Source organism: Schistocerca gregaria, chromosome 6 (assembly GCF_023897955.1).
Source record: "Schistocerca gregaria isolate iqSchGreg1 chromosome 6, iqSchGreg1.2, whole genome shotgun sequence".
Taxonomy (NCBI): domain Eukaryota; kingdom Metazoa; phylum Arthropoda; class Insecta; order Orthoptera; family Acrididae; genus Schistocerca; species Schistocerca gregaria.
In genome coordinates, this window is record NC_064925.1 from 71,590,344 (window position 1) to 71,606,568 (window position 16,225).

General features: G+C 41.4%; 1 protein-coding gene across 2 annotated transcripts in view; it reads right to left on the reverse strand.

The window, feature by feature from the left end:
• Window positions 1-4,123: 4,123 nt before the first annotated feature.
• Window positions 4,124-16,225, reverse strand: part of LOC126279047 (EP300-interacting inhibitor of differentiation 3) — a 104,285-nt gene continuing 92,183 nt past the window's right edge. For both annotated transcript variants that reach the window (XM_049979455.1, XM_049979456.1), the window contains exon 7: window positions 4,124-9,383. In XM_049979455.1, coding sequence (XP_049835412.1) covers window positions 9,327-9,383 — 57 coding nt within the window. In that variant the 3' untranslated portion in view covers window positions 4,124-9,326. The remainder of the gene's footprint in view (window positions 9,384-16,225) is intronic.

Here is a 16,225-nt window from a genome sequence, read left to right on the forward strand (position 1 = left end):
TGAAGCTAGAGTCATTCTTTGTCACTCGTAGAGTCGGCTGTGGTCGGTTGAGACACAGTCGTAGAACAAAGTTGTACTTCCCTGTAAAATAAATCGAAAGTGAATGATGAACATATGAGTTTTTCGTATTACTTTTTATATCAAGTAGCAGCAAGCAAGCACATCCAGAAAGAAAAATGGTATTAGAAACACCCAAATTGAGACAGACACGGTGAACAGCGGAACTTCTGCATCCAACAAACGACGCTATTGGAATCATATTAGACAACTGAAGTCACCTGTAGGAATTTAACTATTATATATATATATACAAAAAAGTGACTACTTTATTTGAACTATGCCAGGTTTTATTACAAAATAACAATAGTGGAACGACAGTTTCACTGTGCAAGCTTCTTCATCTCCCTGTACCTACTGCAGCCTACATCCTTCTGAATATGCTTAGTGTATTCACCTCTTGGTCTCCCTCTACGATTTTTACCCTCCACACTGTCCTCCAGTACTAAATTGCTGATCCCTTGATGCCTCAGAACATGTCCTACCAACCGATCCCTTCTTCTTGTGAAGTTGTGCCACAAACTCCTCTTCTCCCCAATTCTATTCAATACCTCCTCATTAGTTATGTGATCTAGCCATCTAATCTTCAGAATTCTTCTGTAGCGCCACATTTCAAAAGCTTTTATTCTCTTCTTCTCTAAACTATTTATCATCCATGTTTCACTTCCATACAAGGCTACACTCCATACAAATACTTTCAGAAACGACTTCCCTTATCACTCCATACAAATACTTTCAGAAACGACTTCCTGACACTTAAATCAATACTCGATGCTAACAAAATTCTCTTCTTCAGAAACACTTTCCTTGCCATTGCCAGTCTACATTTTATATCCTCTCTACTTCGACCATCATCAGTTATTTTGCTCCCCAAATATCAAAACCCCTTTACTACTTTAAGCGTCTCATTTCCTAATCTAATACTGTCAGCATCACCCGACTTCATTCCATTATCCTTGTTTTCCTTTTGTTGATGTTCACCTTATATCCTCCTTTCAAGACACTGTCCTTTCCGTTCAACTGCTCTTCCAAGTCCTTTGCTGTCTCTGACAGAATTACAATGTCATCGGCGAACCTCAATGTTTTTATTTCTTCTCCATGGATTTTAATACCTACTCCGAATTTTTATTTTGTTTCCTTTACTGCTTGCTCAATATACAGATTGAATAACATCGGGGAGAGGCTACAACCCTGTCTCACTCCTTTCCCAACCACTGCTTCCCTTTCATGCCCCTCGACTCTTATGACTGCCATCTGGTTTCTGTACAAATTGTAAATAGCCTTCCGCTCCCTGTATTTTACCCCTGCCACCTTCAGAATTTGAAAAAGAGTATTCCAGTCAACATTGACAAAAGCTTTCTCCAAGTCTACAATTGCTAGAAACATTGGTTTGCCTTTTCTTAATCTTTCTTCTAAGATAAGTCGTATGGTCAGTATTGCCTCACGTGTTCCAACATTTCGACTGAATCCAAACTGATCCTCCCCGAGGTCCGCATGTACCAGTTTTTCCATTCGTCTGTAAAGAATTCGCGTTAGTATTTCGCAGCTGATAGTTCGGTAATTTTCACATCTGTCAACACCTTGTTTCTTTGGGGATTGGAATTATTATATTCTTCTTCAAGTCTGAGGGAATTTCGCCTGTCTATATCTACATCTACATCTACATTTATACTCCACAAGCCACCCAATGGTGTGTGGCAGAGGGCACTTTACGTGCCACTGTCATTACCTGCCTTTTCTGTTCCAGTCGCGTATGGTTCGCGGGAAGAACGACTGTCTGAAAGCCTCCGTGCGCGCTCGAATCTCTCTAATTTTACATTTGTAATCTCCTCGGGAGGTATAAGTAGGGGGAAGCAATATATTCTCATACATCTTGTTCACCAGATAGTGGAGTTTTGTCAGGACTGGCTCTCCCAAAGTCGTCAGTAGTTCCAATGGAATGTTGTCTACTCCGGGGGCCTTGTTTCGACTCAGGTCTTTCAGTGCTCTATCAAACTCTTCACACAGTATCATATCTCCCATTTCATCTTCATCTACCTCCTCTTCCATTTCCATAATAGTGTTCTCAAGAACATCACCCATGTACAGACCCTCTATATACTCCTTCCACCTTTCTGCTTTCCCTTCTTTGCTTAGAACTGGGTTTCCATCTGAGCTCTTGATATTCATGCAAGTGGTTCTCTTCTCTCCAAAGGTCTCTTTAATTTTCCTGTAGGCAGTATCTATCTTACCCCTCGTGAGATAAGCCTGTACATCCTTACATTTGTCCTCTAGCCATCCCTGCTTAGCCAATTTTGCACTTCCTGTTGATCTCATTTTTGAAACATTTGTATTCCTTTTTGCCTGCTTCATTTACTGCATTTTTGTATTTTTTCCTTTCATCAATTAAATTCAGCATCTCTTCTGTTACCCAAGGATTTCTACTAGCCCTGGTCTTTTTACCTACTTGATCCTCTGCTGCCTTCATTATTTCATCCCTCAGGTTACCCATTCTTCTTCTACTGTATATCTTTCCCACACTCCTGTCAATTGTTCCCTTATGCTTCTCCTGAAACCCTGTACAACCTCTGGTTCTTTCAGTTTATCCATGGTCCCATCTCCTTAAATTCCCACCTTTTTGCAGTTTCTTCAGTTTTAATCTATAGATTGTGCTCAGAGTCCCCTGGAAACGTCTTACAATTTAAAACCTGGTTCCTAAATCTCTGTCTTACCATTATATAATCTATCTGAAACCTTCTAGTATCTCCAGGGTTCCTCCATGTACACAACCTTCTTTCATGATTTTTGAACCAATTGTTAGCTATGATTAAGTTATGCTCTGTGCAAAATTCTACCAGACGGCTTCCTCTTTCATTTCTTAGCCCCAATCCATATTCACCTACTACATTTCCTCCTCTTCCTTTTCCTATTCTCGAATTCCAGTCACCCATGACTATTAAATTTTCGTCTCCCTTCACTACCTGAATAATTTCTTTTATCTCATCATACATTTCGTCAATTTCTTCATCTGTAGAGCTAGTTGGCATATAAACTTGTACTACTGTAGTAGGCGTGGGCTTCGCATCTATCTTGGCCACAATAATGCGTTCACTATGCTGTTTGTAGTAGCTTACCCACATTCCTAATTTTTTATTTATTATTAAACCTAATCCTGCATTACCCCTATTTGATTTTGTATTTATAACCCTATATTCACCTGACCACAAGTTTTGTTCCTCCTGCCACCGAACTTCACTAATTCCCACTATATCTAACTTTAACCTATCCATTTCCCTTTTTAAATTTTCTTACCTACCTGCCCGATTATGGGATCTGACATGCCACGCTCCGATCCGTAGAATGCCAGTTTTCTTTCTTCTGATAACGACGTTCTCTTGAGTAGTCCCGCCCGGAGATCCGAATGGGGGACTATTTTACCTCCGGAATATTTACCCAAGAGGACACAATCATCATTTAATCATAAGTAAAGCTGCACGCCCTTGGGAAAATTTACGGCTGTAGTTTCCCCATGCTTTCAGCCATTCGAAGTACCACAACAGCAAGGCTGTTTTGGTTAGTGTTACAGGGCCAGATCAGTCAATCATCCAGCCTGTTGCCCCTGCAACTACTGAAAAGGCTGCTGCCCCTCTTCAGGAACCACATCAAGATGTAACACTGCTAATTCTGGCACCATAGAATCAGGAAATTAAAAAAAAAATTCCAGTTTTCTTCAGACATTGGTAATTTCAGATGCTGATACTGTTGAGTAATATGATTCACTTTAGGAAAATCTTTATTAGATTTTTGTATAGCAAAATAATGGGTTTAAAAAACATGATCTTCGAATAGCAACTGATAACGAAAAAACCAGACAAAATTTTCCTGCTACTGATTTTATGTGATTGAATAAAACAGCTGGAAGAATTTTTTTAAAACCAATTTAGCAAGAAAACTGATTTGACACTACATATGAGAATACAACAGAGAATAATTTTTTTTATTATTATTTTTTTAATTTTAAATATTCCGCGTCCTCCTCCATCACATACCCAATCCCCTTGTCTCAAGGTAAAGAAAATGAGCATGTTGTACTTCACTTCTCCATTTTATTATGTATACAGTTAACAAAAAATTTTGACAAATCACTTTCATCTACAACAAATGTGAACAAGTCTTTCATATGATCAACATAAATATCACATGTACATTTCCTTGTGTTACAGACAAGATTGTTGTTTCACCCTAATATATGTGGCAATCCTATTTAAAAACGTTTCAAAGAACATGAAGACATATCACAGAGAAAATGTTCTGCAAGGAATTAATCAGTTTATGCTGCTTTAAAAAATTACAGGTACAATTGTGGATACAAAAGGAGTACTAAAACTGGCACCTTTTTTTTAAAATTTTTGCTTAATGCAAATAATTTGAATGCTGTATTGATAATGGTTAAGTTTTTCATCAACATCTGTGCAATGTTTCAGTTCATTGTATTTCAACCCAATAAAAGACTCAGCTAATAAAGAAATATGTGGCTTTGTCTCACTGGTTAAGCAGTGGACTAGAAATCAAATGTCTCAGGTTTTATCCCCTGATTTGTAGGTATAATTTATGGCTTCTTCCATCTATGGCAAATGCTTGTTAAACTGAAAAATGCCTTATTGCATCAGGTTTTGGAGTCCATGTTAACTGTGGAACCCCTGCAACGCGGTGGGTAAGTCAATAGAAAGTTTGGAGGGTGGCAATGACACTCCCCTCCAACAACATTATGACCAGTAAAACACTCTGTGTTGAAACTTACTTTACTTTTTTTTATCATTATACAGGGTTATTCTAAATTAGTTATATTAAGAAACCAGTAAATAATTTCTAAACCAATGACTGATTATTCTCCAGAGCTCTTCAAATCTCTAAAGCTTCAATCCTACACTTCCTGATATTGATCTACTCCCTTGTTATGCATAAATAGTGATTGTGAAGTAACACTGGAGACATATAAGGGTGTGAAACTTGTTAAGTATAGTGGTATGACAAAACACATGATGCTTCAGAATAGAGGTATCGCAAAGCTCTATCTCATGCAAGGACTTTGAAAGCGTGTGGCGTGAACAGTTGGTGGATTCAGGTTTTGTGGCACGTCATAAGATAGGTCAAGGTCTCTCGTGCGTAACAGGCCACACTGTGGAAGCTGTGAGAGGGACATACAGGGTACCTGTTGTATGATGAGAGGAAGCCACGTGGAACATTTATAGAAAGATTTATGTCCTGTCAGTTTCACAACAGAGAAAAAATTATTTCAAGTAAGTAAATCTCCTTCAATATTTAATGTTAGTTTTAGGCATCTAATTTAGAATCACCCTGTATATATTTTTACATTTCTTGTGGGAAAAAAAGAGTTTAGCTACAATAATGCTGCTACAAATCACCATCTGGATAACAGATTATTCATTACTACACTAAACCTACATTATATTATAAACACTACTGAAAAATAAATACTGCAATGGCTTAGATGGTAATTTTCTTCACGCTGATAATAAGTGGTCCTTCCAGATTGCTCTTACAAAAATGGAAACTAAGGCAATCTTTCATTAGAAAATAAATATATAACACTGCAAAATATGTTGAAAAGAAGATCTTGATCCAAAGCATGCTATGTACTGTATCTCTGCAAGTCAATTCAGTTGTGCAAATACAGTTTCCTGCAATATATTATCTTATTTACTTGACTATAAGATGAGGTTTTCCTCGAATTAGTAATCTGAAAAATACAGAGAAGTCTTACACATTCGCAAATTGAATAGTAGTTGCAGAGTTCAACATTTTTACTTTGTGGAAGAGTTGAACATCAGGGTGGTCTGGCATTTGCATATGAGTCTTTGGCAACTGAGGCCATGCAGATTTAATCTGAAGAATTCTGCAGGGCAGGAGGGGGAGTAATGGCACCTGCTTGGCCAAGCACTACAATGACTATTGAGAGGAGAGTGGCGTGCACGAGTCACATTACGTAGCAAATTACAGGCATGTATCCTGCATAACGTGGTATTTATGGCCATTTTATCACACTATAACTGCAGTTTTCCTGAATTCAATTGTAGTTGGAGTTGAACCCACTTTATAAATGGGTGAATACTCAATAGTAAATATTTCCACATGAGCCAAATTAACACTACCAAAAATACGTTTACTCAGCACACTTGAAAAGTGGCACAACATACGAAAAGTGAGGTTCATCAACAGTGCTTAAGCTGCTGCTGCCCCACAGTGCTGTTTATTTGCAAGGTTGGCAAGAAGTTTCGAAGTGTACTGTTAATACAAAGCAGAACAATTTCAGCCAATTCAGCTGTGAGAATCAAGAAAATAATGTGTTGTCGTTCAGCTTGCTCATACTATCAGAACTGCATAAACCGTAAATTATTGCAATCGATAATGGGTACAAACAAAAGCAGTGACTGATGAGAAACATGGATACATGAAATCACTGTTCACAATTGGTTCACACAGACAATACAACACTAATTTTAAGTTAATGATGATGCACAAAACAGATGCTACAAACAACATTGCAGCAGGAAGAAAATCTGTTGTCACAGAAGAGTACATTCCGAGATGGCATCATATTGCAAATAAATTGAGGAACACCAATTCTTAATCCCAAACTCTCCGAGGTCCAATGCAGGGAGGGTTTCGCGAAATGCAGCAGTACATGTAAAAGAAATGCAATGAAGGCTTCCTCAATATTTGACGAATTAGCTGACAAATTGCACGAGACAGAGAGAATTGTTCCAATTGAATGCATTGCAGAATTCAAAACATCTACTGACTGGTGAGTGGTGGTGATTATGATTATGATGATGATGGCAGAGCCTACATTACAACACAAAACAATGCTAGCACGATGACCTCCCACAGTATCTGACAAAAATCTACTTTTTTTTTTATCACTATCACATAATCAATTTAAGAAAATAGCACCACTATTTGCTATTCTATTTGGACTAAGCTGATCAGACACTTTTATTTTGATATACATCACCTCTTGACGAGAAGGGAATTCGTAGTCTTCCTATAAGTTCTGACAATGAAAAGGACAGAATAACAGTAATGCTGAGTACACTAGCAGACTGAAGGAAGCTGCTCCATATGTGAGAAGAGAAACTGCCTGCATGACTTCTCTTTAGATGTCAAGGAGAGGGATGGACGACAAATGGCCCGATGCTAAATTGGTGAAGGTTACTTTGAACAAAAATTACCAGGCTCTTTGCATAACAGAAGGAAATGTTTGAACTTGATTCCTTCAGGGGACACTTCACCCAGGAAGTTAAGGATCTGGTATCAAAGAACAACCTACATCTGATAATAATTCTTGGCGATATGACCTCACGACTTCAAGTAATGGATACTGTAATGAATTGACCTTTTAATACTCACTTGTGACAGATTTACAATGAGTGGCTTGTATAAGGTCCTAATTCATCTCTAATGAATATATAATGAAAGGATTCAAAATGGCTCTGGGCACTATGGGACTTAATTTCTGAGATCATGAGTCCCCTAGAACTTAGAACTACTTAAACCCAACTAACCTAAGGACATCACACACATCCATGCCCGAGGCAGGATTCGAACCTGTGACCGTAGCGGTCTTGCAGTTCCAGACTGAAGCACCCAGAACTGCTCGGCCACACACGGCCAGCCTGAAAGGACTCATTATTATTATTATTATTATTATTATTATTAAAACAGTGGTATAACATACTACTGGCTTAGGTTGCAAGTAAATATGGATGGAAGAGAAAAATTTGTTTGTATCATTTATTTCTCCATATATTACCAAAATGTTGACAATAAATGGACTTAGTTTACAATAGCTATAATGTAAAATTTTTTAGGCTGACAGCTTACCCATAAAACAGTTTGAAATTTTGATCAGTCAGAATACATAAAATATAAAAAATTCTAACAAAGCCTCTCTTTCTTTTAAAAATAAAGTAAAATAATAAAGGGGAAGGGGGGGGGGGGCGAAGGGGTGTGTGTTATGTTAGTCAGGTAAATACAGTACATTCCTGAGAGTATCTTTATGTAAAAGCCAGCAGGACTGAAGTCAACAATTTCATGGTCTATTAACTCAATTACATATAGTCAACGAGCTGGCTGATCACTGCATTCAGCCATATCTAACCTGTCATTCTATAATGGTGTACTAAAAGTACAATGTATATGTGTATCATCTCTAGTTAAAATAGATCTGAAAATAAAATCTTATAGGCGTATCACAATACAGGTACGGCACCAGACTTTTACTGATTTGTGACCTGGTCAAATGAGGTAATTTACTGTGGAACAGTCTTATAGGTGCGTGTGCGTGTGTGTGTGTGTGTGTGTGTGTGTGTGTGTGTGTGTGTGTGTGTGTTCATTAGTTGGTTCAGGAAAGGAACACTGACGAAATGGTTTGAAAAAAATATTCATTTTTCTGTTTTGGAGATTTTCCGTATGTTGGTTAATTCAATTCTATCGCTAAAGGTCACACACATGCTAACGGTAATTGGAAAAGTAGCCCAAAACCAATTCCACAGAAGTAAAATTTCTTATACAGCCTCCCACATTACTACCCTTGCAATGTCACCACATATGAACCAGCTGCAAATAAAAACATTTATTATGCATGATGACAGTCAAGCTTCAGATTTTCAATGCCATGTAACATTTTTATTTCTATCAAACAAGATCTTCTCCCTCCCACTGTAAAATTTTCTGCAATTTTATTGTTGTAGGACAAATAAAAGAGATGTACTGTACTTATCAGGTACACATCAAAGCTTTATCAATCATATGTAGCCAACTATTTACATATATTTAGTCATCTTAAGCCAAATCTCTGCATAAACTTAAGTCTTTATTAGCTGATTTGATCTGATCATCACTGTAACAACTGTGTACTATTTCAGCTAACGTCTGAAGATGGTTTTAAAACGTTCGTAAAAGAAAACAACTGACAAAAGTGATTTTTCTTTACATCTAACTTTTACATTGAATACTTAATTTATTCTTCAGTTGTTCACAATTTCACACCTATTTGTTAAAATATGCAACACATACAACACAGACATCAGGTACTAAAAAGAAACTGAGTGATCTATTTCACCCGTCTCAGGTTACAAATTATGAGACTGCTCCTTTGACTTTAATGTCAATGACATGTATCATTTTTCAAATCTCCATTGAGCAATGAAATGTTTAAGTTGGGTACAAATTGATCTTCAAAATATGACTTGCCCCTATGAATATTATCATCCAGTTCTTGGTCTGAACAGTGGCTGCTGTATATCAAATTCTTTTATTAAGTACTGAAAGAAAAAAAAGAAATTATTATTTACATCAACTGATCAAAATTAATTAACAAAGATTAATATTAGCAAGGAACAAAGTTATTTCTGTCTGAGAATAAACTATTTCTGCTACTAATTTTTTTTAACATAATGTTTCTTGTGCTTAGCATGGCAGCTTCTGACAATTTATCCATCTTCAGTAGTTGACACACTTACACTCATGTATTAGTTGAGACTTTTGCCGTTTTCAGAGTTTGGTCATGAAAAATAAGTACATAGGTGTGACTTACTTAGTTTCCAAGTAATGCACTGAAAAGCGAAAGAAACTGGTACACTTGCCTAATATTGTGTAGGGGCCCCTGTGAGCATGCAGAAGTGCTGCAACACGACGTGGCATGGGCTCTACTGAAGTGACACCAGGAATCCTGCAGGACTGTACACAAATCCGTAAGAGTACAAAGGGGGTGAAGCTCTTTGCTGCAATGCGTCCCAGATATGCTCAATAATGTTCATGTCTGGGAAGTTTGGTGACCAGCGGAAGTGTTCAACTCAGAAGAGTTTTCCTGTAGCCACTCTGTAGCAATTCTGGATGTGTGAAAAAAGTCCTGTTTGAATTACCCAAGTCCATCGGAATGCACAATGGACATGAATGGATGCAGGCTATCTGACACAATGCTTATGTATGTGTCACCTGTCAGAGTCATATCTAGACATATCAGGGGTCCCATATCACTCACTGCACACACCCCACACCAGCTTGTGCAGTTCCCTGCTGACATGCAGGGCCCACAGATTCATGAGGTTGTCTTCACATCTATCCACTCGATACAATTTGAAACGAATCTTGTCTGACCAGGCAACATGCTTCCAATCATCAACAGTCCAATGACGGTGTTGGTGGGCTCAGGCAAGGCGTAAAGCTTTGTGTTCTGCAGTCATCAAGGGTACACGAGTGGGCCTCCAGTTCTGAAAGCCCATACCAATGATTCATTGAATGGTTCACATGCTGAGATCTGTGGCAATTTGCAGAAGAGTTGCCCTTCTGTCACAATTGAACGATGCTCTTCAGTTGTTGTTGGTCCTGTTCTTGCAGAATTTTTTGTGGTCACAGTGATGTTGGAGATTTGATATTTTACTGGATTCCTAATATTCTCGGTACACTTATGAAATGGTCATACTGAAAAATCCCCACTTCATCATTACCTCGGAGGTCCTGTGCCATGACTCATGCGCTAACTGTAACACCATGTTCAAACTCACTTAAATCTTGATAACCTGCAATTGTAGCTGCAGTAACCAATCTAATAATTGTGCCAGACACTTGCTGTCTTATATAGGCATTGCTGCCCGCAACACTGTATTCTGCTCGTTTACAAATCTCTGTATTTGAATATGCTTGCCTGTACCAGTTTCTTTAGTACTCCAGTGTATAATAGTGTTCTTTTAATTTATGGGGGAGAGAGAGAGAGAGAGAGAGAGAGAGAGAGAGAGAGAGAGAGAGAGAGAGAGAGAGAGGAGAGGGGGGGGGGGGGGGGGGGGGGAATTAGCAATTTGTTGAAATTATGGAAAACCTGAATCTTGATAGGGCAAATTGAAATTTGAACTGCACCCTTATGAAAATAAGAGTACTGTGATTCATGACCGCAACACACTATCGTGTTTTTTCATAGAGATACACATATAAATGACTTAGTAAAAATTATAATTATGCTTAAAACAATACATCACACTAAAGCAACTATCAGCAGACATGGTTTAGGGTCAATGAGAAATACCTTAATATTCTAACAGTAATTCAAAATCTTCCACAACCATTACAAAGTAAGCAGAGTTAAGACATGACACTGATAGCAGCAGCTGCAAGAGTATGAGGTTGAGGAGTAGGAGAAGTAATTAACAAAGGGGATTTCTCAAGCCTTGTCTACATGTACATCAAGTTCCTTTCACAATAAAGTAACAACCCCACCTCAATGTGCTATATTAATTTCATTTCACACTCATTAATAGATAGTACTATTATGACAGGAAAGGTAAAAGAAGTTGAAGATTGTGACATTAAAAAAGAACATTGCAACAAAGAGATGGCAGAGAAAAAGATGCATGTGAATAGTGGCAAATGAAAGTGACAATCAAGAGGAATCTGCAATAATTATTTGGACAGAAATAGTAAACTAAAGGGAGGTTTTAGGGTTTGAGAGGGGGGGGGGGGCTAAGCATCGAGGTTATCAGTCCCCAGATCCAAACAGACATACTTCTAAAAGGCCTATACAGTTAAAGTGTAACCTCTGCACCCAGAGGGAGGGAACACCAAAGGGTACAGAGCTAAAATGAACAAGCAGTAACACAAAACAGAGGACACTTAAAAGGAGCAGAGCGAATAGTTGACTAGAGTAAAACACAATACAGTGGTTGATGGATCAGGTAAAGATCAACCAATCAACTACAAACAAAGAACCTCCAGCTGAAAAGCATTGATAGAGGTACCAACACAACTTGTTACCATAAAAGACACTATTTTGGTATCCACGACACAATTAAAAGTCGCTGGAGTGGGTGTAGCCTGAGAAATCGTGCAAGCGCGCCCACACTAGAGCGAGTAATGTATCTCTGCCTACGTAGATCAACACCTTCAACCCATTACATGCAGTCTCCCATCCTTCATCAAAGACACCAACCACTTTCTCGAACGCCTGGAATCCGTACCCAGTCTGTTACCCCCAGAAACCATCCTTGTAACCATTGATGCCACTTCCCTATACACAAATATCCCGCACGTCCAGGGCCTCGCTGCAATGTAGCACTTCCTTTCACGCCGATCACCTGCCACCCTACCTAAAACCTCTTTCCTTGTCACCTTAGCCAGCTTCATCCTGACCCACAACTTCTTCACTTCTGAAGGCCAGACATACCAACAATTAAAGGGAACAGCCATGGGTACCAGGATGGCCCCCACATATGCCAACCTATTTATGGGTCGCTTAGAGGAAGCCTTCTTGGTTACCCAAGCCTGCCTACCCAAAGTTTGGTAGAGATTTATTGATGACATCTTCATGATCTAGACTCAAAGTGGAGAACAACTCCAGAATTTCCTCTCCAACCTCAACTCCTTTGGTTCCATCAGATTCACTTGGTCCTACTCCAAATCCCATGCCACTTTCCTTAACGTTGACCTCCATCTGTCCAATGGCCAGCTTCACACATCCGTCCACATCAAACCCACCAACAAGCAACAGTACCTCTTTATCACAGCTGCCACCCATTCCATATCAAACTGTCCCTTCCCTACAGCCTAGGCCTCCGTGGCAAACGAATCTGCTCCAGTCCTGAATCCCTGGACCATTACACCAACAACCTGAAAACAGCTTTCGCATCCCGCAACTACCCTCCCGACCTGGTACAGAAGCAGATAACCAGAGCCACTTCCTCATCTCCTCAAACCCAGAACCTCTCACAGAAGAACCCCAAAAGTGCCCCACTTGTGACAGGATACTTCCCAGGACTGGATCAGACTCTGAATGTGGCTCTCCAGCAGGGATATGACTTCCTAAAATCCTGCCCCGAAATGAGATCCATCCTTCATGAAATCCTCCCCACTCCACCAAGAGCGTCTTTCCGCCGTCCACCTAACCTTCGTAACCTCTTGGTTCATCCCTAAGAAATCCCCAAAGCACCTTCCCTACCCTCTGGCTCCTACCCTTGCAACCGCCCCCGGTGTAAAACCTGTCCTATGCACCCTCCCACCACCACCTACTCCAGTCCTGTAACCCGGAAGGTGTACACGATCAAAGGGAGAGCCACGTGTGAAAGCACCCACGTGATTTACCAACTGACCTGCCTACACTGTGACGCTTTCTATGTGGGAATGACCACCAACAAACTGTCCATTCGCATGAATGGACACAGGCAGACAGTGTTTGTTGGTAATGAGGATCACCCTGTGGCTAAACATGCCTTGGTGCACGGCCAGCACATCTTGGCACAGTGTTACACTGTCCGAGTTATCTGGATACTTCCCACCAACACCAACCTATCCTAACTCCGGAGATGGGAACTTGCCCTTTAATACATCCTCTCTTCTCTTTATCCACCAGGCCTCAATCTCCGCTAATTTCAAGTTGCCGCCACTCATACCTCACCTGTCATTCAACATCATCTTTGCCTCCACACTTCCGCCTCGACTTACATCTCTTCCCATACTCTTTGCCTTTAAATATGTCTGCTTGTGTCTGTGTATGTATGTATGTGTGTGTGTGTGTGTGTGTGTGTGTGTGTGTGTGTGTGTGTGTGTGTGTGTGTGTGTGTGCGTGTGCGTGCGCGCGCGCGTGCGTGCGTGCGCGCGCGCGTGCGTGCGTATCTATCCTTTTTTCCCCCTAAGGTAAGTCTTTCCGCTCCCAGGATTGGAATGACTCCTTACCCTCTCCCTTAAAACCCACATCCTTTCATCTTTCCTTTCCCTTCCCTCTTTCCTGACGAAGCAGCCGCCTGTTGCGAAAGCTCGAAATTCTGTGTGTTTTTGTGCGTTTTATTTATTGTGCGTTTTATTTATTGTGCGTATCTACCGGCACTTTCCCGCTTGGTAAGTCTTGGAATCTTTGTTTTTAATATAAAACTGAGTTAGCTACAGAGGCATCGTAACCGAGAATTAAAGGAAGTGCAGCTGGTAAATTAATGGACTGCTGCAAGAGGGCTAAAAGGGGGCAGTCCATCAGAAGGTGGACCACTGTCAGCCCTGCATCACAGCAAAACTTAGGCGGGTTCTCACGACTAAGGAGATAGCTGTGGGTCAACTGCGTATGTCCAATTCGGAGACAGCAGAGAACAACTGAGTCCCTATGCGTGCCCATCAAGGATGAGTCCCATACGGCCATCGACGCCTTGACCATGCGGAGCTTATTTGGTGTGTACAAGACATACGATTCAGAGCTCCAGACATTGCGGACCTTGTGATGTAGTGCCGACCGGATGTCTCTTTCCATGAGACCAGGCTCCAGGGGTGGCGAAGTGGTGGCCTGCTTGACCAACCGATTGACATGTTCGTTTCCTGGAATGCCAAATTGGCCCAGGGTCCACACAAACGTCGCTGAACAACCACACTCAGCGAGAGCAAAAACAGCATCTTGAATACTGTGCACCCAAGGGTCCTGAGAAACGTACTAGTCGAGTGCTTGCAATCCACTCAGGGAGTCGCTGCATATGACAAATGACTCCCCAGGGCAGGAGGAAAGGTGATGAAGTGCACAATAAAGAGCAACCAGCTCCGCAGTGAAAGCACTGCTCCCACAAGGCAGGGAATGCTGCTCAACGTAGCCGTCGTGGATGAAAGAAAACCCAGTGTGTCCATCGACCGCAGAACCATCGGTGTAGACTACATCTGTATCACTAAACGAGGCAACAAGAGCCAGGAATTGTTGAAGACTGGCAGGTGGAACAAAGGACTTGGAGTCGCAGGACAAATCCAAGCAAAGCCGCAAGCGAGAGAGGGACCAAGGAGGGGTAAAAGAAGAGTGCCGGAAGGATGGAGGAAGGGGAAAGGACTCTAGTGACGAGAGAAGGGAACGAACACGGACCGCGACCGGGAGACCCGTGCTAGGGCGTCGTTGTGGGGAGGGGAGTGCATAAGATGGAAAAAGGAACCTGCGGTTTGGGTGGTCGGGCGAGGCATGGACGCGGGCGATGTATGATGCAAGCTACTGTTGTCGGTGGAATCTTAGGGGAGGGATTCCGGCTTCTGCAAGAAGGCTAGTCAACGGACTTGTGCGGAAGGCACCTGTCGCCAGTCTGATGCCACAATGGAGAATTGGGTCGAGGATCTACAATGCTGAAGGCGCTGCTGAGTCGTACACCACGCTCCTGTAATCGAGATGGGAATGGACTAGGGCCCTATAGAGCTGTAGGAGGGTTGTTCGTGCAGCCCCCCAAACGGTGTGGCTGAGGCAGCACCATTGTTTAAGCTCACGAAGATGAGGTGTCCAAGTGAGCTGAGCATCAAACAGCATGCCAAGGAAGTGATGCGTCTCCTCAATACGAACGAGATCATTGGGAAGGTAAAGCTCTGGATGGAGGTGGACTGTTCGACGACGAGAGAAATGCATCACTCGGGCCTTAGAGGCTGAGAACTGAAAACCATGGTTGGATGCCCAAATATGTGCCTTACAGATAGCTCCTTGCAGCCGCTGTTCAGAGACACTGATGCTTGGGGAACTGTAATAATGACAGAAGTCATCGGTATATGGAGAGGAACAGACCGATGAGCCCACCGCAGCCGCAAGACCATTAATCACCGCCAAAAAGTGGGGAACACTGAGAACTGAGCCCTGCGGGATACTGTTCTCCTGAATATGAGCAGAGCTAAAATAAGTGCCAACTCTAAGCCGAAAGGAGTGATTGGAGAGAAAATTCCGTAGAAAAACCTGAACTGGACCCCATAAGCCCCATTTGTGCAGTGTAGCAAGGATATGATGGTGCCAGGTGGTATCCTATGCCTTCCGAAAATCAAAGAAAACAGCAACTACATGTTCTCGCTGAGTAAAAGCTGTATGAATAGTCAACTCTAGCATGACTAAATTGTCGATCGCTGAGCGGCCCTGACCGAAGCCCCCTGTTGCTGGGCTAGGAGGCCTCGACCTTCGATGATCCACATGAGCCGCCAACTCACCATCCATTCCAGAGTTTGCACATAACATTTGTAAGGCTGATAGGGTGATAGCTATCAACCCCCAGCGGATCTGCATCAGGTTTCAGCACCAGGATGGTAATGCTATCCTGCGAACGAGTTGGGAAAACGCCCTCCATCCAGATGCGATTAAACAGGGCGAGTAATTCACCCTAACAGTGTGCTGAGAGATGGCGAAGAAACTGGT